Source organism: Leopardus geoffroyi, chromosome C1 (genome assembly GCF_018350155.1).
Source record: "Leopardus geoffroyi isolate Oge1 chromosome C1, O.geoffroyi_Oge1_pat1.0, whole genome shotgun sequence".
NCBI lineage: Eukaryota > Metazoa > Chordata > Mammalia > Carnivora > Felidae > Leopardus > Leopardus geoffroyi.
This window is the reverse complement of record NC_059328.1, coordinates 92,579,160-92,604,093: the sequence shown is the minus strand read 5'-3', so window position 1 is coordinate 92,604,093 and position 24,934 is coordinate 92,579,160. Positions and strand designations below refer to the sequence as shown.

Sequence of the window (24,934 nt, the reverse complement as noted above, 5' to 3'; positions counted from 1 at the left end):
AGGTACAAGACACTTTACAAACATATTCTGAACTGGTCTCATTTAATACTCCCACCAACCGTATGTGTTCTCTGTGGCCACCACACTATGGGGCTGCTGATGCTACTTGGAAACAACATCGCAGATGCCCAAAGTGAGTTCCACCTGTCACTTTACTAGTTACCAGAGAACCCAGTGACTTCTATGTGCCCACCATAGCTGCTTGGGAAGTCACTTTTCGGGAGTGATACATGTTTTAAGGTATTCATTCATCATGCTCCGTACTGTCAATGAGCCTGATGCTGTAGCAGTTGTATGTACTATTCCCTGAATGTTCACAGCCTCAGAAACACCTTAGGATCATGAAGGTGAACATTTGTTACTTTTTGCTGCTTCTGTGATATGGGTAGCCTTTTTCCCTTGAAGGTGAGTATTTCAGTGTGGTGTGGTCAGCTTATGATCTCAGTACTGATTCCCATCTTGCCCTTGACTGTGTATACCTATGCTTATTCAAAGGCAGAGATTCTCATTTGTTGACATGTAAATCTCAAAACATGCTTACTTTAAGAATGGAATTATCCTGTCTTGTATTTTTGGTATCATAGCCTTCCAGTAAACAGCGACGAGTGGTATTTCCTGATCCAGCAAACTCTGCCAGGTTTAGATCTGCAAAGCCCAGCTATGAAAAGAAAGGGAATTATATTAATAGAATATCTACTAGGCTTCTATCATATTCTCCTTAAAATAAACATTCAACCCATGCTCTAGACAAGTTTTCTCAAACAACGGTCATTTGCAAGTGTGGCCATCTTAACAATATCTGCCCCATTATTTGCTTAATGTGTATCTTAAGATTGGCTCAACTTTTTGTTAAAATATATCACCTTTTCAATTCTTAAGCAATATGATCTCTGATATCACAGACTTGATGCACTAAATATATATTTTTTCCTGTACACACTGAAATATATAACTGTTGAAGTAAAAATAATGTTTATCAAACAATTAAAATCATTCCAAGTAGCAGCAGTACTCATCCAACACTGTGGGAAACGGCAGCAGACCAATCATGCATGATCATCTGCATATTCATATAGAAAACTGATCAGACTTTCTTCTCCCCATTCTGGTTCTGGCTCCTTTCCCAGTTAATCACTGGTGACTGCAGATAGTGGCAGGTTATTAAATTCTTACTTTAAATGCAAGAAGTAGAATGATTTAAATGTATCAGACATTTTCTTTGGTATAAGCCCCTTCTCCTTCACCACCTTTCACATTTGCCTTGCTGATCTCTCTTTACCTTTCTTTTCCCCTTCCCCAAAGCTGCACCTCACAACAACGCTCTATGCTGCTATCCAGAAGTTCAGCTGAAAGCTGTTCCTCCCTCTCATTATGACCCAGGTTCTTCTCCATTTTCTGAAGTTACCAATGATTGTCCTGCACTCTTCCCTCTGATGTTGTTCAACTTCTATTTCCCGTTTCCAAGCAGTGAAGAAATATGCCCCACCCCCCCCTTTTTTTTTTACAAACTAAGTCTGTTCTACATGACTAAATGTATATGGAATCTTTTATTAAAAACAACAAAAAATGTTTTGAATTTGTAATTAAGCACATCTCCCTGAATACCTAATGAAGAGTATTAGCCATTTCAAGCACTGCTATGATTTTAAGCTGCCTGTTTTAAGATTTAAAAACACATACTGGACACATATGAATGGCATTCAAGATGAAGATTTTAACTACAGGCTGGAGCATTAATTTAGTAGCTTTTACTAATTTTTTTTAAATGTTTATTTATTTTTGAGAGTGAGACAAAGAGACAGAGCATGAGCTGAGAAGGGGCAGAGAGAGAGGAAGACCCAGATTTTGAAGCAGGCTCCAGGTTCTGAGCTGTCAGCACAGAGCTCAATAAGGGGCTCAAACCCATGAACCGTGAAATCATGACCTGAGCCAGAGTCGGACACTTAGCCGACTGAGCCACCCAGGTGCCCCTAGTAGCTTTTAACTGGTACAGAAAGAATGAAGAGTAAGAACTTTGAGACCAATTAAAGGGCCACAATTTCCCAATGCAGTAAGTCAGAACACATCAGGCCACAGGTGACATCTACTTAATTTTCACATGGCTACTCCGGCCCTAGGGGAGTACCTTTTAGGGGTTCAGAAGAATAGCCTGGATGCATCCAGGGCAAAGCCACATCCAAATGAGCATGTGAAGATTCACGAGGCTATTTGATTGCACATCACCCAAAGGCTCTATTTCATACATTATCCTTTTTCTTTAAACCTCCAGCACCTCCTTTCCATCCAAACTCTGCTGATGCCTTACTTTTTAATTCACTCAGAAGATAAAAGCAATCAAAAAAGTGCTTAACTTCCACAAGCTCTTACTGCCAGCCACATCTACTCACCTGCCTGCAGCTAGGCCTGCTTATTTTAAGTGAACTGGCTGTGCTCCGATCTGAGGTCACCCACTATCCTCCGGCCTACTCAAGTTCACTGCTTCAGGAATTCCTCGCTCTCTTCTGCATTCTCAAGTTTCCCTTCTCTACTGAACCATTCCCATTCCACCACGTGGACCTGCTGGAGTTTTTGCCATCTGAATGAACAAAAGAAAACCTCATCTCACATCTCTGTCTGGTCTGTTGGACTATTTTTCTGCTCCCTTTTATAGCGAAGCTCCTTGAAAGAGTCGTCTATGTTGACTGTCTCTGGTCCCTTCATCCTTGGCCACTACCTTGTCAGCTTCACTTCCCTGCTTTCTTATTTATTTATATTTATCTTACTTATTTCTTATTTCTTCTGGACACAATGTCCTTTTACTTGCAAATGCCAAGTCCACCTCAAGGCCTTTAACACTAACTGTTCTTTTGCCTGAAACATTCTTAGATCTTGTAGCTTTCTTCCTCACGCCGTTCAGGTCTACGTTCAAATGTCATCTAAGGGGCTTTCCATGACCATTCTAAATGCCTTGCCTCCTTCCTCCCTCTCTAACCCTGTAGTTGTCTCTCTTTACCCCTTACCTGCCTTGTTCTTCTCTTTAGTAGTTGTTACCATACCACATACATACATATTTCATATTTATTTTGTTTACTGTCCATCCCCTCCAACCTTCCATGAGAATATAAGCTCCATAAAGGCAGGAATTTGGGTCTGTTTTGTTTACTGCTATATCCACAGTACTCAGAATAGTGTCAAGAACAATGCCTGCCATATGGTAGGAGTTAATACATATCTGTTGAACAAATACCAGCCCACTGGCCCACTATCCACTATTAGAATGCTGGTATTATAGTGTCACTATGCATAATTCAAGTAAAAAAAAAAAAGGCATCTGGTCTGTCATCACTAAGAAAGCATATGAAAAGGTGGGGTATGTCAACGTGATGTTTTAGGCTGCAGGTCAACACTTACTGAGCACCTTTTATGTGCTAGGCCCTGTTGGGGACCCCACAAAACAGTGATGAACAGGACAGATAAGGACTGTCTTGAAAGAGCTTACATTCTAGTGAGGCACAAGATAGTCCACATTTCCTTAGGACTGTCTCTGGCTTCACTGAGATAACTGTCTCATTAAAATGGCAAGTGTACATAGACACTAGCTACATCTGTGGTAGATATTACTTCATTTGGCAAACAATTTTGAGCATCTACATTTCAGGTAACACCAGGCATCAGGAATGTAAATCACTCCTATCCTCAAGGAGCTCATGGTTTAGTGAGGGAAGAAAGAAAGAAAACAAATTCTTATAAAAAGTGTAAGTGCTGTGACAGAGGAAGGCACAATTACAAGACAGAAAGGAAAAGAGAATTTCTCAGGGGAAAGGACAACTAAACTGAGTGTTTAATGTTCTAAGAGGTGACAGGAGAAGGGAAGGGGGAAGCACATACATGGCAGGGAAAACATCAAGTCACAAGGCAAAGAGGCTAAAAGAGCATGGCACACTCCAGGAATTTTCTGAGCGCAGTATGTCTGAAGCATAAGAATAAGTAAGTGAGTGGGGCACCTTAGTGGCTCAGTTGGATAAGTGTCCGACTCTTGATCTTGGCTCAGGTCATGATCCCAGGTTCATGGGATTGAACCCAGTGTCAGGCTCTGTGCTGATGGCATGGAGCTTGCTTGGGATTCTTTCTTTCTCTCTGCCCCTCCCCCTTCCCTGCTCACACCCACATACCCTCTCTCTCTCTCTCTCAAAATAAATAAACTTAAAAAAAAGAAACTCTGGAAAATAATTTTTAAAAAAAGGAGTGAGTATATGCATGTACAGACAGATGATTTGTAAACCAAGATGGATCTAAATGTTGGGTTGAAGACTTTTCATTTCGTTTTCCCTTCCAGGCAATAGATAGCTGTTGAAGAATTAAAAGGGTGAGAATGATTGTGTTTGAATTTCAGAATGATCACTCTGGCAGTAATGTAGAGGATGGACAGAGGGAAACATCAGAGGCAGAGAACAAAAGATAGGAGGCCAGTGCAGGTTTTAAATAAGAAATAATGAAGGTATAACCTAAGGCACTGGCCTTGGGAGTGGAAAAAAGGGATGGTTTTTAAATTATAAGGGGGAAGTCACAGGATTTGTCAATCACAGCAGATCCTTTTTTTTTTTTGCTTACCCACCATTATTCAATGTTCTGATATTCCTTGTTAGCAGAACCCTGATTTTATTCAAGTGTCCACTCTTAGCTCATCTATGTGGAAAAGAAAAGTAACCCAATCCCTAGCTCATTGTTAAACTGTGAGACTAATCACAAGCTAGCCATGGCAATCCATTCCTATTGTCCATGACTGGTTTAGGAGTGGGGATATCATCTAGTTGTGGCTAATGAAAGCTATGGGGGAAATTGTCTGAGGTCCAACTAGGAAAAGTTTTCTCACTCAAAGCCATACATAGAGAAACAGCTGGATTTTGTCATATGTGAACGTGTGGACTAAAACTCGAGCTACCTGGTGACCATAAGAACAGCTAGCCAAGGACAAAGTCATCACACAGAGAATGGAAGAATGAAAAGAGAAAAGTAACATGGGTTCTTGATGATGTTCTTCACTTAGTGGATTAACTAATCCTGAAGCAGCTCTATCTCATATCTCAACTCTATTTCATACCTACTTGTTTTGTGACATTCAAATCTCTAGGTGAGAAGGGTATTCTGTTGCTTATAGCAAAGAGCATCCTAACTGACACTGCAACCAAGGAGTTTTAAGGAGTTAGGCAGATTTGATGGCTGAAGCTAGTGCCCCATCCTTGGCTCTGATGACTGAACTGATGGAGATACCATCAGAGACTGAAAATAAAAGAGGAGTATGTGGGTTTCTGGTAGTATTACTAATTACTAACTCCTTCTCTTCAGCAAAGAGGTGAGCACACTCATTAGTAATTCCATTTACGTAGTGAAAGTATAAAGGAGATTAGTGAACATGTATATAGAGTGGTAAGAGAGCACAGAGGAGAGGTCCTAAAACCCTGGAGGTGGGGGAGGTGGGATTGGGAATACTTTCCAGGACAGACTGAATTAATAGATCCTATTGCTTAATGGAAACCAGAGATCATCTTCTAGTAGGGAAGCTGAAATGTAAGAATAACATCCCATAATCAGCATTTAGAAAGAGTATGTCTATAATTTATTGTTGGGTCCAATTGTTCAATCTCCAAGTTGCTTTATTTTATCTATCTATCTATCTATCTATCTATCTATCTATCTATCTAAGAGATCATGAGCTGGGGAGAGGGGCAGATGGAGAGTGAATCCCAAGCAGGCTCCACACTGAGCGTGGGTCTCAGTCCCACAAACCTGGGATCATGACCCGAACCGAAATCAAGAGTCAGATGTTCAACCAACTGAGCAATCCAGGTGCGCCTCCAATTTTTATTTCAATTTGAAATCTATATTTAAAAACAGACAACTTGAACAGCAATAAGAGGAGAAAACCATTTGAGGGGCACCTGGGTGACTCAGTCGGTTAAATGTCCAACTCTTGGTAGTGGCTCAGGTCATGATCTTGCAGTTGTGATCTCATGGTCATGAGATTGGGCCCCATGTTGGGCTGTGTGTTGAGTGTGGAGCCTGCTTGGGATTCTCTCTTTCACTCTCTCTCTGCCCCTACTCTGCTCGTGTGTGCATGCTCTGTGAAAATAAACATTAAAAAAAGAATTGCAAACCATTTGATTTTTAAGCTTATAAACAGCAAGAGTCATAAGTTCTAAAAGAGTTAAAAAACATCCACTTACCTTTGCATAAGCTTTTCCACCTTTTAATTCCTGTCAAAGATAAAAAACACTATAAGGATATCATATGATTAAAGATATAAAATTAAATATATGTCAAATAATCCTGAAGTAGATATTTACATATTTACATGCTGGAAAATATTGATAGTAAATTTCTGATGACCTTGAATTCAACTATTTGGATGACCATCCCACCCCACCCCCCAAATTACCAGAATTTTATTTTAGAATTTAACTTAAATCTGAAAGAGACAAATGGTAAGAAGACAAACTAATATTTAATCTACCCTGAAGAAGAAATCACTAAAGTGTCATAGACACACTGTAAGAAATTGAATCACCAAAGAAAAGTGAAATTAGTTATCAAAAAAATTACTTGGTAAGCACATTAGTAACACTGTAGATTTTCATAACAGTTGAAGCCCCCACCCCAGAGATAACCATTATTACCAATTTTTAGGAACAGTCCAAAAGATGTTATGTATTCCCCTTTTATTCAAATATACCACACTACACACACTGTTCTAGACCTTACACACACACACACACACACACACACACACACACACACACACCATAACATAAATATTGTTCCATGTTAGTATAGAAGCCCTCTTAACTAATGTGACCAAGACTGGCAAAAGTGGAAAGTAACAAAAACCTAATATATAGATACCTTAACATTTTAATTTCAATTTGAAATCTATAACTACACTAATTTGCCAAATCTCTGGATTTAGGACACCACGCATATGTGTGAATTAAATGTAAAATACTTAGAACAAAGCCCTTATACTCTGTATCGTGTTTGCTATTACATGAGGGTGAACCCTCGATATACGAGGGTCAAACTCTCCTCTCCCGACCTACTTTTAAAAATGTGTTTGTTGAATGGAGTTATCTCATCTTTCTTGCATAAATGAGATATAATGCATTATATACCATTTCCATCTTTTTATTATTGAAGTATAGTTGACATACAACATTATATTAGTTTTAGGCACACAACACAGTGACTTGACAATTCTAAACATCACACAATGCTCACAATGGTAAGTGTCATCACCATCTGTCACCATACAGCACTATTATAATATTAGTAACTATATTCCCTTATGCTGTACTTTTCATGTCTGTGACTTATTTTATAATTGGAAGTTTGTACTTCTTAACCACTGATTTCTGCCATCCCTTCATACCCCTCCCTCTGGCAAGCAGGAGTTTGTTCTCTGTACTTATGAGTCTGTTTCTGGGTTTTGATCATTTGTTTTGTGTTTTAGATTCCACCTATAAATGAAATCATATGGTATTTGTCTTTCTCTGACATTTCACTTAGCATAACAATACCCTTTAGGTCCACCCACATTGTTCTGAATAGCAAGATTTCATTCTTTTTTATACCATTTCCATCCTTGAGGTGGTGAATTTAGGTTCTCTGCTCCTCCCCTTTCAATGGACAGCTGTGTCTTTTGGTGCAGTGCCAGCCACGTCCCTGAGACACGATGGTGAAGGTCAGGGGAAACAGATTTAGCCATACTGGGCACCTGGATATCAGGGCTGCCTTTAACTCCAGCAAAGTGGATATTGTCACCATCAATGACCCCTTCACTGACCTCAATTACATGATCTACATGTTCCATTATGAGTCCACCCATGGCACACTCAATGGCACAGTCAAATCTGAGAACAGGAAAATTTTCATCAACGGAAAGCCCATCTCCATCTTCCAGGAGTGAGATCTCACCACCAACAAATGGGTTGATGCTGGTGGTGGGTATGTTGTGGAGTCTTCTGGGGTCTTAATCACCATGGAGAAGGCTGGGGCTCACTTGAAGGGTGGGGCCAAAAGGGTCATCATCTCTGCCCCTTTTGCAGATGCCCATATGTTTGTGATGGGCATGAACCGTGAGAAGTATGACAACTCCCTCAGGATTGTCAGCAGTGAGTCCTGGACCACTAACTGCTTGGCCTCTCTGGCTAAGGTCATCCCTGACAACTTTGGCATCATGGATGGCCACTCATGATTCTGTGCCATCACTGCCACCCAGAAGACCATGGACAGTCCCCCTTAAAAGCTGTGGTGTGGTAGCCAAAAGGCTGCCCATAACATCATCTGTTCTTCTACTGGCACTGCCAAAGCTGTAGGAAAGGTCACCTCTGAACTGAATGGGAAGCTCACTTGCATGGCCTTCTGTATCCCCACTCCTAACATGTCAGCTGTGGATCTGACCTGCCATCTGGAGAAAGCTACCAAATATGATGAATCAAGAAGGTGGTGAAGCAGGCATCAGAGGGCCCCCTCAAGGGCATCTTGGGCTACAATGAGGACCAGGTTGTCTCCTGTGACTTTAACAGTGACACCCCACTCTTCCACCTTTAATGCTGGGGCTGGCATTGCTCTCAATGACCAGTCTTTCAAGCTCATTTCCTGGTATGGCAAATGAATTTGGCTACAGCAACTGGGTGGTGGACCTTATGGCCTTCAAGGAGTTAAGAGCCCCCTGAACCAGCAGCCCCGGAAAGAGAAAGAGAGAGGTCTTCAGCTGCTGGGGAGTCCTTGCCCCAACTCACTCCCACCTGACACTGAGAATTTCCCAACCTCTACAGTTTCCACCCTAGACCTCCTGAAGAAGGGGGAACTTGTGGAGCCCTACCTTGTCATGTACCACCAATAAAGTATACCATAGGGCTCCTGGGTGGCTCAGTTGGTTAAGCATCTGACTTTGGCTCAGGTCAGGATCTCACAGTTTGTGAGACTGAGCCTCGCGTAGGGCTCTGTGCTGACAGCTCAGAGCCTTGGAGCCTGCTTCAGATTCTGTGTCTTCCTCTCTCTCTGCCCCTCCATTGCTCATGCTCTGTCTCTCAAAAAATGAATAAATTAAAAAAAAATTTTTTTTAAAGTGTACCATATTCAGCCCCCCCCCCCAAAAAAGTGGTGAATTTAAATAATATGAGAAGCAATCTATGGTAAACTCTATTATCATGAATATTTGCTGCCCTTCCCCTTTCCTGTCCCATTGATGTCAGGCATGGCCATTACCCTAGATCTACCCCTATTATAAATTATCAAATTATTCTTCTTTCTTAGGTTATTGTGATATCCCTTAATAGCACCTTGCACTAAATAAAACTTTACCTAGATGATCCCTGTCTCTTCTAGCTAATTCTTTGCTCCCTTCTACAGCCAAACTCCTCAAAAGACTTCCCAATTTGCTGTATCCCACTTAAATTCAATCTATTTCAAATATGTTTTTGTCCTCATCTTCCTTCTGCAATTGCTCTTAATGTTATCAATGATACTCATTTTTATAAAAGCCAAAGGCTCTGTCTGCATCCTACTTAACCCCTCAACAGTATCTGACAAGATTGGCCTCTCCACTTCCTTTCCTACGTCATTTTTTTCTCTAACCTTCTGCGGTGCTGCAATGGCCTGGTTTTACTCCTACTTCAATGGCTGCTTCTTCTCATTCTCCTTTGCTGGACCTACTCCTGTTTTAACCTCTGTAGAAAAAGTGCTAGTTGTACTCCAATTATCCATTTCCCTGCTCTCCAAAGTAATAGAAACCTGCATTTTTAGATGGGTGTCTGGTTACCCAAAATAAAGTAATGACAACATTTTCTACCTTCCTTTTGTGCTGTGGCAGTATGATTAAGATCTGGCCAAAAGGATGTAATATGTGATATATAGGAATTCTTGCTCCTCTTCTGCTAACAGTAATTTATACTTCTTCTGAGTGTTAGACTGATCTAGGATTTGGTTCAGGGTCTCTTGTCTTCTGTCTATATTATCCCCCTGGGTGAGCCCATTCAGGTCTGTTGCTTTAAATAAAAACTGTATGCTGGTAGCTCTCATGTCTCTGTCTTTATTCTGACTTCTCCTGAGTACCAGATCAGTATCTTCAATTTTTTATTTTTTAAAGTTTATTTATTTTGAGAGAGCAAGTAAGTATGCATGAACTAGGAAGGCGCGGGGGAGGGGAGGTGGAGAGAATACCAAGCAGGTTCCATGCTGTCAGCACAGAGCCTGATGCAGGGCTCAATCCCATGAATGATGAGATCATGACCTGAGCTGAAATCAAGAGTTGGACACTCAACCGACTGAGCCACCTAGGTACCCAGACGAGTATCTTTAAATGAGTACTGGACATCCCTTGCTTGGAATCTCATAGACACCTCCAGTTTAACACGGCCAAAACAGGCCTGCTGATCTCTGCTTATTGGTCCCCCAAATTATTTCACCATGAGCCTTTACCGTTTTAATAAATAGCACAATTACCTATCTATATGCTCAGGCAAAGGTCTAAGTTATCCTCAATTCTTTCCCCCTCATTAACCACATCCAATCCATTAGTGGAGGGGTCTACCTTGCAGAATCCATCCTGAATCATACCATCTCTGTATGGTATGCCATACCAATAATGCCATACCAATGTAAGCATTGCTCACCTGAACCATCCCCACTACCTGTATGGTCTATCTGCAATGCATCCTCCACACAACAGAAAAGTCATCTTAGAAGATCATATATCTCTCCTTACTAAAATCCTCAAATGGATTCCAGTTATAATTAGAATAAAATCCAAACTCATTACCTAATCTACTGCCTCCAACCTCACTGACAAGAGCTTTCCCTCTCCGTGTTACCATCTTCCAGCCGGGCTGGTCTTCTGACATTTAAACATGCCCAGATTTGTTGTTTATCCTAAATAGGGTTCACAGTACTTTTTAATCTGTGGCCTGATATTTTTCATCAGTTTTAGAAGATTCTCCACCACAACTTCTTTCCTCTCTTTCTAGGGCTCCAATTATATATATATTAGACATTTATACTGTCTCCCATGTCTCATATTCTTTTCTGTATTTTCTACTCTTTTTCTGCTCTGTGATTTTGTCTATATATCTTCTTTTGTCTTATTTTCCAGTTTTACCAAACCTCTTTTCACTTCTGATAAACCTGCTGTTAAATCCATCTGTTGAGATTTATTTTCATCTATTTAGCTTTAAATTTTAGTTATTTTTCAGTTCTAGAATTCAATTTGCTTCTTTATGGTTTCTAGTTCTCTAATAAAATTCCCCATATCATTCACTCATCATAGTTACTGTAAAAGTTTGTCTCTGATCCTTCCAAGACCTGTATCTTCCATGGATCTGTTTATTTAAATTTTATTTTTATCTGTTTTTATTATCTATTTTCCTTTTGATTTTGGTCATGCAATCACATCTCTTGGTATGCTTGATAAGTTTTGTGCATGATCACTTGAAGAAGTAATGTGAGGTTTGGAGTAATGTCATTTTCCTTCAGAGAAGATACACATTTGCTTCTGGCAAGTTCTTATAAGGCAGATCACCTTCATCCAAGGATTAAGATGATTAGAAGCTGAGTTTCATTCTTTTTACAGGCTGATCTATATCCACGACACACCTTCTAGGTTGAAACTCATAGAGAATCCCAATGAAAAGCTCAGGGTATTTACCAAGGCCCTTCATGATGATGGGTCCTGGACTCCAGTTTTTGTCCCTTTAGTCCTGTAAAATTGCTGTGATCTCAGCTAGCTTCTTAGCCTCTAGATCGCTGCTTTCAGCTCAGCTTATTAACCACTGCTTACAACTTAAATGCTCTGAGGGAAAAAGCAATGCCAAATGTCAGGCTCATCTCTGTATGCTTCCCTTGTCTATGATTCTAAGCTTCTTAAGGCATTACTGCCATGGCAGCTTCTGATACCTTCAAGAAGCTGTTTTTTACATTCTGCCTCATTTTTCTGGTTGTTCTCAGAGGGACAGGTGGTCTTTAATAAGCTGGTCCATTAATTTCAGAAGCGTAAGTCTCCAGTCTTATTATAATCTTAGGGCCTGTTACAGATCGCATTGTGCGTTTCTCCCCCACACCCCTAAAATATTTTGAAGTTCTAACCCTCAATACCTTGGAATGTGATATTATTTGGAAATACACAGTATTCTGTGTAATCTAGTTAGAATGAGGTCCTAATCCAATATGACTGGTGCCCTTATAAAAAAAAAAAAAGAGAGAGATTTGAATGTAGATATAGATACAGAGGAAAGATGATGTGGAGACACAAAGGGAGAAAGCAGCCACATAACTGGAGTGATGCATCTACAAGCCAAGGAATGCCTGAGGCTACCAAAAGGTAGGAGAAAGACATGGAACAGTTTCTTTTCTGGAGGCTTTAGAGCAAGGCCCTACTGATTTTCACTTCTGACCTCCAGAACTATGAGACGGTACATCTGTGTTGTTTTAAGGTACCCAATTTGTGGTATTTTGATATAGCAGCTCTAGGAAACTAACACAGGGCCTCTTTACTTGAAGGTATGGGATGGTTACTTTCATGTGCCAACTTGCTGGGTCATGGGGTGCCCAGATATATGGTTAAACACTATTTCTGGCTATGTCTATGAGTGTTTCTGGATGAGATTAACATTTTAATCAGCCAACTGAAGAAAGCAATCTGCTTTCCTAAGTGTGGGTGGGCACCATCCAATCTGTTGAGGGCTTGAATAGAAGAAAGAGGAAGAGGAAGGTTACAGTCTTTCTCTCCCTCTCTACCTGTCTGAATTGGGACACTGGTCTTCTCCTGCCCTCAGACTAGGACTTAACACCATTAGCACTCCTGGTTCTCAGGCTTTGACTTGAACTCACACCACTGGTTCCATGGTTCTGAGGGCTTTGGACTCAGACTGGAACTATGCCACCAACATTCTAGGGTCTCCAGCTTGCAGATGGCATATTGTGGGAGTTCTCAGCCTCCATAACTGTGTAAGCCAATTCCTTATAATAAATCTTTATCTATATACCTATATCTTGACTCTATTGATTCTGTTTCTCTGGAGAACCTTGACTAATACAAGGCTCTACTCCTCTATTTTTTAAAAAACATGTTTATTTATTTTGAGAGAGAGAGAGAGAGAGCATGAGCAAGGTATGGGCAGAGAGAGAGAAAGAAAGAGAGAGAGAGAGAGAGAGAGAGAGAGAGAGAGAGAGAGAGAATCCAAAGCAGACTCCATGCTGTCAGCACAGAGCCCAATGCTGGGTTTGATCCCATGAACCATGGGCTCGTGACCTGAGCTGAAATTAAGAGTTGGATGCTTAACCGACTGAGCTACCCAGCGCCCCCCAGGTCCTACTCCTTTAGATTGGTCTTTCCCTAAATCTTTACAAAGGTACCTCCTCTTCAAATGTTACCTTTCAGAGAAGTCTGCTGACCCTTCGCCTAATTTTCTAAAATGATCTTCTCTGAGTTATTCTCTATTATCTTATTGTATTTTATATACAACACTTATCACCATCTCAAACAATCTTATTTGGTTACATGTTTACTCTGTCGTTCCTACCACTCTTCCCCCCAGCTCCAACCAGAAAGTAGAGTCCTTGAGGTCAGGAACTCATTCCAGTTCACTACGGTCCTTTAAGTGCCTAGAAGAGTACCTGACACTTTGTAGGAACTCACATATTTGTTGACAGGTGATGGATGGCTTCCCTGTGTCCTAGGCAGCAGAGAGCATTATCAACCTTTTGGGTTGTTGTTAAATTTATAGGTAAAAAAGGATGCTTTATGTGTAACTTTACTATATGAGAGAGATTGAGTAATTTTTTATATGTTTGAAAGCTATTTATATTTTCCTTTTTTGTGAAATATATTTTCCTCCTCTTGCCTGTTTTTCTAAAGGATTATTGATCTTTTCTTCTTGATTTATTTGAAGGAACTCTTTCCATACCAAGGAAATTAGTCCTCTGACATGGTTTGCACGTTCTCCCCTAATTTATGACTTTGCTTAAGGTATTTTTAAAATGTTTATTTGAGAGAGAGAGAGGGAAAGAGAGCACATGAGCAGGGGAGGGGCAGAGAGAGAGGAAGAGAGAGAATCCCAGGCAGGCCTTGGATTGCCAGCATGGAGCCTGGCTAGGGGCTTGATCCCACGAACTGTGAGATCATGACCTGAGCCAAAACTAAAAGTTGGACGCTTAACTGACTGAACCATCCAGGTGCCCCCTTCTTAAGTATGTATGTATGTATGTATGTATTTATTTTTAATGTTTATTTATTTTTGGAGAGAGAGAGAGTGTGAGTGGGGGTGGGTCAGAGAGAGAAGGAGACACAGAATATTTTTTTTTAATTTTTTTAATGTTTATTTATTTCTGAGACAGAGAGAGACACAGCATGAGTGGGGGAGGGGCAGAGAGAGAGAGAGAGAGGGAGACACAGAATCAGAAGCAGGCTCCAGGCTCTGAGCTGTCAGCACAGAGCTCGATGTGGGGCTTGAACTCACAAACCGTGAGATCATGACCTGAGCCACAGTAGCTCAACCGACTGAGCCACCCAGGCGCCCCAGGAGACACAGAATTGGAAGCAGGCTCCAGGCTCTGAGCTGTCAGCACAGAGCCCAACATGGGACTCTAACCCACAAACAGCAGGATCATGACCTGAGCCAAAGTCGGATACTCAACCGACTGAGCCACCCAGATGCCCCTAAGTTTTTTTTTTTCCCCTTAAGGTATTTTTTTGCAATGCAGACAATGTTTATATAGATGAGTTTACTAATTTTTCTTTATGGGTTCTTACTTTAATTCTCATGTGGCTTCTTCTCTTTTTTTCACTGGATGAAAGACAATGAGACTGGAGTGATCCCCTTGGATCTAAAAATGGGCACCATGTGGTGAAGATGGCACAGCTACTCTAGTAGTCCTGGACCCCTTGGCTATTACCCAAGACAGACATACATTTCTATCTTGTCTAAGTTATTGTGTAGTTGGCTTTCTGCTTCAGCAGCTTAACATACGTACCGTGATACACTAAACATCATTAAAAAAATATCTGAGAGAGAGCGAGTCCATGCCAGTGGAAGAGGGGCAGAGAAAGAGGGAGAGACAGAACCCCAAGCAGGCTTCATGCTCAGCGCAGAGCCCAGCACCCTGCTCGAAACCACGAGTGGTGAGATCATGACCTGAGCTGAGATCAAGAGTCAGACACTTGACTGACTGAGCCACTCAGGCACCCCTACACCAAACCATCATAATCTGAGGAACTGATTTCAGATGAACAAGTCTTACCTCAAATTACCAAAAAAAAAAAAAAAAAAAAAAGAAAAAAAGTGTCTTGGTAATAGACTTTGAGTGTTTTAATTAGCAGTTATGCTTTACTCTAAACTGGTTATATGTTTTCTTTTTATTAAAATTGAAAGATTAACTGGTCACCTTTCAAAAATCATGACTAGAACCCATTTAGTAAAGGTTTCAATATAAGAGCCACAGCAATAATTAAAGTAGAAAGAGAAGATGGTAGGATGCTTAATTACATCTTGGTTAACCCCTGTAACTTCCAGACAAAGAAATTATCATACCCTTAATTTGGATGAGGAAACTGATTTTTAGTAAGTCAGGAAAACTGCCTAAGGTCTCACAGTGAGTAAGTGGCATATCTGGGATTCAAACCCAGATCACTATGATGACACACATCCTGTCACTGAACTATACTTCCTTTAGGGAAGCCTCTGTGCAATTATTGTGCTCCAAGTCAGACTGTTTAGAGATCTGTTTTCAGTAAAGGCTTAAAATCTACAAATGTATACATGTATTTTTGTTATATCATAAATGAGTAGATTAAGCAATATAAGAATTTAAAACATAGCCACACAAAACATAGTGCTATCAGTTCATTCAAAAAGCAGAATAAGGTTAAAAGTACAACTTTTTATTTGATAAAGGAGGACACAAGACTGGGGTGGAAAAGAACAAGGCAAGGGACTCTTGCTTTTCATTCCAAGGCCTTCTCTAATTTTTGAACATGTATATGTATTATTTTGGTAATTTAAACAATTTATATAAAGTGGAACATAAAGGTTATTATTATTTTTTAATGTTTACTTATTTTTGAAAAAGAGAGAGAGAGCGCTCGCGCGCGAACAGGGGAGCGGCAGAGAAAAAGAGGAAGACACAGAATCTGAAGCAGGTCCCAGGCTCTGAGCTGTCAGCACAGAGCCTGACGCGGGGCTCAAACTCACAGACTGTGAGGTCATGACCTGAGCCGAAGTCGGACGCTTAACTGACTGAGCCACCCAGGTGTCCCATAAAGGTTATGTTTTAAAGCCAGCAGTTTAATTCACCCGTAGTGGTGACAAATGGATTCCCTCTTTTCACCCCAAAAAAGTAAGATCAGATGTTTTTATATATATTAGGTTGAACCATCTGAGATTATCATCTTTGTAGATTATTTGTAACATGTCTCAACCTAATATGTGGAAAGGAAATGATGTAAAAAATAAAACATGGCCTTGGAATTAGGAAGATGTGTGTTTGAGTCCTCAGTTTGCCATTTACTAGCTGTGTGAATTTGGGCAATTGACAGCCTTTCTGAGCCTCAGTTTTCCTGAAAGTGGAAAAAAATGACACCCATTTTCAGGGTTATTCTTAGACATAATATATGCAAAGTCCCTAAAAACAATGCCTAACAAAGAGAAATTCAATGAATGGGAATATAAATATATATATAGCCACCCCCTGCAAATATTCAAATAGGGTTAACACTTAAATGTATAATGATGGTGAGATAAGGTTCCTGTATAATAATTTATAACTTCAGATTTTAAAAATCCTATTTGTCACACTAATTTAAATTACTGCTGCAAGTGTGAAGTGAAATTACATAGAGCAGTTCCAACAATAAAGTAGAGCTGAATAAAGTAGAGCTGACTATGGAACTAATTATGGTTTCTGAAAGGGGAGACGTAATAGGCTATTTTTATACCTTCCTCACAGATACTCTGTAGATACAAGGATCCAGGATGCCTGTGGTGGCACTTGCACTCATTTTGCACATAAATGAGAACTTCTTTCTCCAGTGAACACAGTTTGCCTGCACCACTTCCCTGAGGGAACAAAGAAAAAAAAAAAACACACAAGAAATTACTATTGATGACAGATTAAAAAAAGCGCACACACTCTTTCACTCAGGTCTGTAATGCAGAAGTGGTAAAGTAAAAGACCGTATTTGGAAACATGAAGAAAACAAATCTTAACAATGTGATCTGAAAATCTCTAGTTTTAATTATCCACAGAAACTTAAAAGTGAAATTACTTATCAACTTAATCAATATAAATTGAAACTTCACTACTCATTCATTCAGCACATAATACATGCCTATTTTAGGTGTGCTGGCCATGTGCTAGGTGTTTGAAATATGAAGATGAGAATGACCACATTCCTAACCTTGGAGGGCTTATAGTTGACAGTATGAGAGACAGAAATATAAACAAATAGTTATTCTGAAATAAACTGCTGTTACAGTTTTACTCCTGTAAAGGAATATATTGTGCTTCAAGGAACTTGGTTGTTCCTGTCACTGAGATCATTAACATATCAGGAATCAGAGGCAATATTTAAAAAAAAAAAATCCCTGTATTTTACTTAAAAAAAAAATTACATAAAAACTTTTACAGATTTCAAGTTGAGGGCATGTATTAACCTCTGTTCCCTCTCCAAAACATTCTATGTTAATTTTTAAGGCATCATTTAGCAAGGACAAAGAGAATCAGAAAGGAGACAAAAATAAACGACCAGGGATGAGGAAGTGATAGTGATTTAGCAAATCCAAGAAAGCTGAACATTAAGTAGTTACTAGTGAAGCCAAGAGCAGGTATCTTAGGCTTGTGATGAAGTAGAATGAAGGAGAGACAATTGGCAGAAGAACTGACTGAAAGGTGTTTTAGAAAGAGACCCTCAGATCTTCCTGACTCCTACAGAAGACAGATTTATTTTCCTGATGAGGTAAAACAGGGGGATCTCTGTACTACCTGACTTGAGGGCAGGTACTGAAAATGGCACCACAACACGATCATATTGAGTGGGGGGTTGGTGGGGGGGTACACAGGATGAAAGATAACTTACTGAATGCTGAGACTTCCAACCTTTGTCCCCTAACCTGGCTCCTCAGAATATATTCTTTAATAAGATATAGGAAGAACAATCTCTGGGGAATTACAACCAGCCCCAAAGAAAAGCTCTAATGAGATGTATGTTGACGGTGACAAAATTGCTCTGCCTGCTCAATCTACAGTAAATACCTGAGTCAATGAACACTCTCCACATACACAAAGCTGCTGAGCAACTTTTGCTGCCTCATAGTTAAATATGAGCAAGCACTTGAGGAAAGACTCTTAATATGAACAAACTGAGACCAAAATGAATAGCAAAAAGGCAACCAAATCTATGCTGGAAGAAGAAAAAAGAGTCTCAGAGAGACAGAAACTGCATCTACCATAAAAGAATAGGATGCTATAAAGCAGGATATATAGAGAGCTAAAAAGTACTCATGGAAATCAAAACTATTGTGCTTAATATTCTATTTGTCATTCCGTATCCACTCTACTCTTCTCTGTGGCCCAGGAGCCTGGTCTTTAGGGACTACATCAACCAGGCTCACTTGCACTCTGTCACTGAATGTAGTGAAGGGACAAACACCAGGATAGAGGGTAGGAGAGAGAAGGTGGCATGTTTATTCCACTGGCTCTTTCCCTGTCAGACCATGTGGGAAATGGGTAAATGATTAGGGATTGCAGTTTTCCACAGTATGTCCACAGAAGTTAGACTCTAAACTATATGCATTTATAACTTTGTTAAAATAAAAACCAAATCAACAAATTAAGAAACACTGTCAACCGAGTGCCTGGGTGGTTCAGTTGTTTAAGTGTCTGACTCTTGATTTTGTCTCTGGCCATGATCTCACAGTTCATGAGTTGGAGCCCCACATCAGGCTTCACGTTGACAGTACGGAGCCTGCTTAGGATTCTCTCTCTCCATCTCTCTCTGCCTCTCTCTCCGTCCCTCCCCCACTTGTGCACAAGCACACTCTCTCAAAATAAACAAACTTAAAAAAACACAGTGTCAAGTACTGGAAAATCTGAAAATGAGAACAAGAGTATGTAACACTGCAAGCTATTTTTCCCCTAACTGCCTAAAAAAACCAAAATTGAAGGTATCTTAAGGTGTTATTCAGACAGTTATTCTAGAAATTATGTCATATGTACAAAAAGTCCATTAATACTAACTGCAAAACTCTAAAACTTTGTTTATGTTCTACTTTTCATTTGTTTATGAAGTAATAATTCCTCAACAATACTAATTACAGAAACACATCTTTAGATCTTTATCTAGTTTAAAACACCTTATAAGGCAGCAGACTTTACATACCAAATAGTATATGCTATCAGTTACACAAATGGGCAGTTTTAGCCTGAGTAATAAAAATAAAGGAAGTCAGGGCACCTGGGTGGCTCAGTCAGTTAAGTGTCTGACTCTTGGTGTTGGCTCAGGTCATGATCTCATGGTTTGTAAGTTCGATCCCCACATTGGACTCTGTGCTGGCAGTATGGAGTCTGCTTGAGAGGGAGTCTCTCTCCCTCTCTTTCTGCCCCTCCTACACACACTTGCTCACTCTCCCTCTCAAAATAAATAAATAAATAATAAATAAAAGAAGTCAAGTGAACTCTGTGAGTGTTTGTCTTAAAAAACAAACAAGCAGGAAGGGAATATTTACAAGAAATACAGATCTAGTTTATCTAGAGATTAGAGGAAGGCCACATGAAGTCTTGTGGGTCTGGGGAGAGATTAAAAAACAGCAGAGCATCATAAATTTGGGCAGGTAACTGAAGTTATGGTGTAGAACAGAGATGGAGAATATGTTTTCATAAAATATGTGACATTGAATCTTAAAGGAAAAAATACACCTCCATAACCCTCTGTTCCCACCTACTTACTACCACTCTTTCCCTTCAGGTCCAAGCTCCTTGAAGATGATACTAATGACGATGATGACAACAATGACAACATTTATGAGTGCTTGTTACACACCAGGCATTGTTGCAAATACCTCACATGTATTAAGTCATTTAATCCTCAAAACAACTTATGAGGAAGGTACCATAAGGTCCATTTTACAGATAAAAGAATGAGGATAAGGGGTAATTAAATGATTGTCCAAGGTCACTCAGCTAAAAAGGGTTCGAACTAGAATTTGAAGAACTGCCTATAGTGTAGACATTTTCCATTTCGTCATTTCTCAGTTACTTTTCAATCTCCCTTAAGAAGGCCTCTATCCTCCAGAACTCTACTGAAACTGCTTACTAGTGAGAAGCTAGTTGCTAAATCTAATTGGCTCTTGTTTTTAGCATAGTAGTTGACTCCTCTTATACATTCTTGAAATACTCTAGTCCCTTTCTATTTCTGTGACTATATCTTTTCATTTTCTACTTCTGCCTCCTTAAAATATTGATGTTCACTAAGGTTCTACATTCTTAGCTTTCTTTTCTTTTCACTCTTATGGCCTTAATTACTATGTGTATACTAAGAACATACAAACCTAAAGTCTTTGCCTTTAGTCCTTGGATTCATATATCTACCTACTCACTGGCAATTTCCACCTAGTACTTCTAGTCTCTAGGTAAAGCTTTAGGCCTTTGACCTTTGTCCAACAGGATGGTTGTCCATCAGTATGACTAGTTAAACTAGTAAAATGGTTTGCCCAGGTGCATATGTGACAGGGACTGCCAGTTGCTTATTCAATATGCAGTCTCTTCTCTTCCTTAAAAACAGAAACTTGATTTTATTTAGAATGGCAATGTGTCCATTTAAATTTTTTTTTTTAATGTTTTTATTTATTTTTGAGACAGAGAGAGACAGAGCATGAACAGGGGAGGGTCAGAGAGAGAGGGAGACACAGAATTGGAAGCAGGCTCCAGGCTCTGAGCCATTAGCCCAGAGCCCGACGCGGGGCTCGAACTCACGTACAGTGAGATCATGACCTGGCTGAAGTCGGACGCTTAACCGACTGCGCCACCCAGGCGCCCCGCAATGTGTCCATTTAAAAGACTGCACCTTCCCATTTCTCTTACAGCTAGAGATGTGCTTATTACGAGCCAATAAGATATAATTGAAGGTTATCTGATATGACTTCTGTAAAGGCACAGGAAAGGTAATTGCTTTGTGTCTTTTTACGCCTCTTTCCTTCCTCTGCCTGGAAAATGTCATGATGATGGTAAGAATGTCAATAGCCATATTGGGCCACAAGGCTACCTGAAGGAAAAGCCATGTGACAGTGGTACACAGAGACACAGGAAAATGGGTCCAAATAATCATGTACCCTGGATGGTCTCCCTTTAAAGTTCTTAAGTTTTATTATTTAAAGTGCTTACTTTGGACTTTGTTATATACGGCTAACTAAATCCTAACTAATAGAGCCTACGACCAATCATGTCCAAATAACAGAATCTGCAGAGTTCAAATGTCACACATTGTGGTAGGTGCTCAGGAATCCCAGAGTCCTGTTCTCTTCATTTAATGTTTACTTATTTATTTAGAGAGAACAAGTAGGGGAGGGGCAGAGACAGAGGGAGGGAGAGAGAATCCCAAGCAGGATCCAGCTATCAACACAGAGCTTGAGGTGGGCTTGATTCCATGAACTGTAATCAGAGATCAAGAGCTAGACACTTAACTGACTGAGCCACCCAGACACCGTTGCCCCTCATTTAAAATTACTCTGGGGGCACCTGGGTGGCTCAGTCGGTTAAGCATCTGACTCTTGCTTTTGGCTCAGGTCATGATCTTGTGGCTTTGTGGGTTTGAGCCCCACACTGGGCTCTGCATTGGCAGCACAGAGCCTGCTTGAGATTTTTTCTCTTTCCCTCTCTCCCTGCCCCTCCTGCACTTGCACTGTTTGTCTCTCTCAAAGTAAACTTAAAAAAAAAACTCTTAAAAAAATAAAATTATTCTGTAGAGTGAGACAGTGGAAAATGAGGTACCCAGACTATATCCTCTCAAAAACAATGGAAACTAATATAATTGGTTTCATTTCTCCAAAGGAAACTAATTAATAAAGCTCCAGTAACCAAATCTGAAGAAGTGGAGACCCACAGACTGCTTGACAAAGAATTCAAAATAATCATCTTAAAGCAGTTCAATGAGCTGCAAGACAACACTGACAGACAATGAAAACAAAATCAGGAAAGTAATACATGAACAAAAGGAGAAGTTCAATGAAGAGAAACTATAAAAAAGAAAAAGTCTGGAGCTGAAGCACGTAAGGTCTGAACTGAAAAATTCAACAGTGAGCTTCAATAGTATATTTGATCAAGCAAAAGAAAGAATCAGTGAGCTTGAAAACAGGTCCGTTGAAATTACCTATTTGGAGGAACAAAAAGAAAAGAACAAGAAAGTGAAGAGAACCTCTGAGACTTACAGGAAAGCATCAAAAGAACCAACATAAGCATTACAGGAGTTCTAGAAGGAGAAGAGAAAGACAAAGGGGCAGAAAACTTATTTAAAGAAATAATGAGGGCGCCTGGGTGGCTCAGTCAGTTGGGCATCCGACTTCAGCTCAGGTCATGCTCTCACAGTCTGTGAGTTCAAGCCCTGTGTCGGGCTCTGTGCTGACAGCTCAGAGCCTGGAGCCTGCTTTGGATTCTGTGTTTCCCTCTCTCTCTGCCCCTCCTCCACTCACACTCTGTCTCTCTCTCTCTCTCTCTCAAACATAAACATTAAAAAGAATTTTAAACAATAAATAATGGCTGAAAATTCCCCAAATCTGGGTAAATAAATATCCAGATTCATGAAGCCTAAAAGACCTCAAATAGGTTGAACATGAAGAGTTCTACAGCAAGACACATGACAATTAAATTATCAAAAGTTAAAGACACAGAGAATTTTGGAGGCAGCAAGAAAAAAGCAACTTGTCATATACAAGGGAACCCCCATAAAACTAAGGAGGATTTCTCAGCAGAAACTTTGCAGGTCAGGAAAGAGTGAGATGATATAGTCAAAGGACTGAAATACAAAACTGCCGACCAAGAATACTATACCTGGAAAAACTGTCCTTTAAAAATGAAAGAGAAATAAAGACCTTCTTATATAAAACTGAGTAAGTTTGTCACCATTAGACTTGCCTTACAACAAGTGCAAAACAGTTTTTCAAATTGAAATGAAATGACACTAAACAACAACAAGAAACTATATGGAAGTATAAATCTCACTGGTAAAGGTAAATATCAACAAATTCAGAATAATATAATATTGTAATAATGGTGCATAAGTCACTTTTAATACGAGTATAAAAGTTAAATGATGAAAAATATTAAGAATACAACCACAAAAATTTGTTAATAGATACATACGGTAAAAAAAAGTAAATTCTGACATCAATAACAAAATCTGTTGGGGGGACATAGAAGTGTCAAGTTTTGGTAGGCAATTGAACTTAAAGAACAGACTGTTATGAGAAGTTTTATGCAAGCCTCATGGTAACCACAAAGAAAAAAATCTACAGCAAATACAAAAAAGATAAAGAATCAAAGTATATCACTACCAAAAAATCAGCAAGTCATATAGGAAGACAGCAAGAGAGAAGAGAACCATAAAAACAGAAAACAATGAACAAAATGGCCATATTAAGTCTTTACTTATTAATAATTACTTTAAATGTAAGTGACCTAAACTCCCCAAAAGGTACAGAATGGCTGCATAGGTAATACAAAAACAAAACCCCAAACAAGACCCAACTGTATGCTGGCTATAAGAGACTCACTTTAGATTTAAGTACACACATGGACTGAAAGTGAAAAGGTAGAGAAAGATATCCTATGCAAATGGTAGCCAAAAGACAGCAGAGGTGGCTATATTTATATCAGACAAAATAGACTTTAAGTCAAAAACAAAGACGAGGTCATTATTTAGTGATAACAGAGTCAATTCAGCAGGAAGATATAACAATTATAAATGTAAATGCACCCAACATCAAAGCACCTCAATATATAAAGTAAATATTGACAGATCTGAAGGGAAAAATAGACAACAATATAATAATAGTAGGAGATTTTAATACTCCACTCTATACGGGGACCAATAATAAATAGATCATCCAGACAGAAAATCAGTAAGGAAACAGCAGAACTGAACAACACCATAGACCAAATGGACCTTAAAGACATATACAGAACTTTTTACCCATCAGCAGAAGAATGTATTTTTTTTCCTCAAGTGTACATGGAACATTATTTAGAGCGGATTACATGTTAGGTCACAAAATAAGTAACCAAATTTTAAGAAGATCTAAATCATTACAAATATCTTTTCCAGGGGCGCCTAGGTGGCTCAGTCAGTTAAGCATCCAACTTCAGCTCAGGACATGATCTTGCAGTCTGCGTTTGAGCCCCACATCGAGCTCTGTGCTGACAGCTCAGAGCCTGGAGCCTGCTTCGGATTCTGTGTCTCCCTCTCTCTCTGCCCCTCCCTCACTTGCACTCTGTCTCTCAAAAATAAATAACCATTAAAAAAAATCTTTTCCAACCATAAGGAATGAAACTAGAAATCAGTAACAATAAGATGGGAAAATTCATTAATACATGAAAATTAAACATAGACACTTTTCCAAAGAAAACATGCAGATGGCTAACACACACATGAAAAGATGCTCAACATCACTCATCATCAGAGAAATACAAATCAAAACCACAATGAGATACTACCTCACACCTGTCAGAATGGCTAAAATTAAAATTCAGGAGACAACAGATGTTGGCAAGGATGACAAAGGGGAATGCTTTTGCACTGTTGGTGTGAATGCACACTTCCGCAGTCACTCTGGAAAATAGTATGGAGGTTCTTCAAAAGATTAAAAATAGAATTACCCTACTACCCAGCAATTGCAATACTAGGTATTTATTCAAAGGATGC

General features: G+C 39.6%; 1 protein-coding gene and 1 pseudogene across 2 annotated transcripts in view; one reads left to right on the top strand and one right to left on the bottom strand.

The window, feature by feature from the left end:
* Positions 1–24,934, bottom strand: part of FAM102B (family with sequence similarity 102 member B) — a 95,388-nt gene that overhangs the window by 29,234 nt on the left and 41,220 nt on the right. For both annotated transcript variants that reach the window (XR_006712567.1, XM_045478486.1), the window contains exons 2-4: positions 16,961–17,081; positions 6,204–6,233; positions 542–658 (exon numbers count right to left, since the gene is read on the bottom strand). Coding sequence is in view for 1 of the 2 variants with exons in the window: in XM_045478486.1 (XP_045334442.1) it covers positions 542–658; positions 6,204–6,233; positions 16,961–17,081 (268 nt within the window). In the remaining variant the exon portion in view is untranslated. The remainder of the gene's footprint in view (positions 1–541; positions 659–6,203; positions 6,234–16,960; positions 17,082–24,934) is intronic.
* LOC123598360 lies at positions 6,784–8,979 on the top strand (annotated as a pseudogene).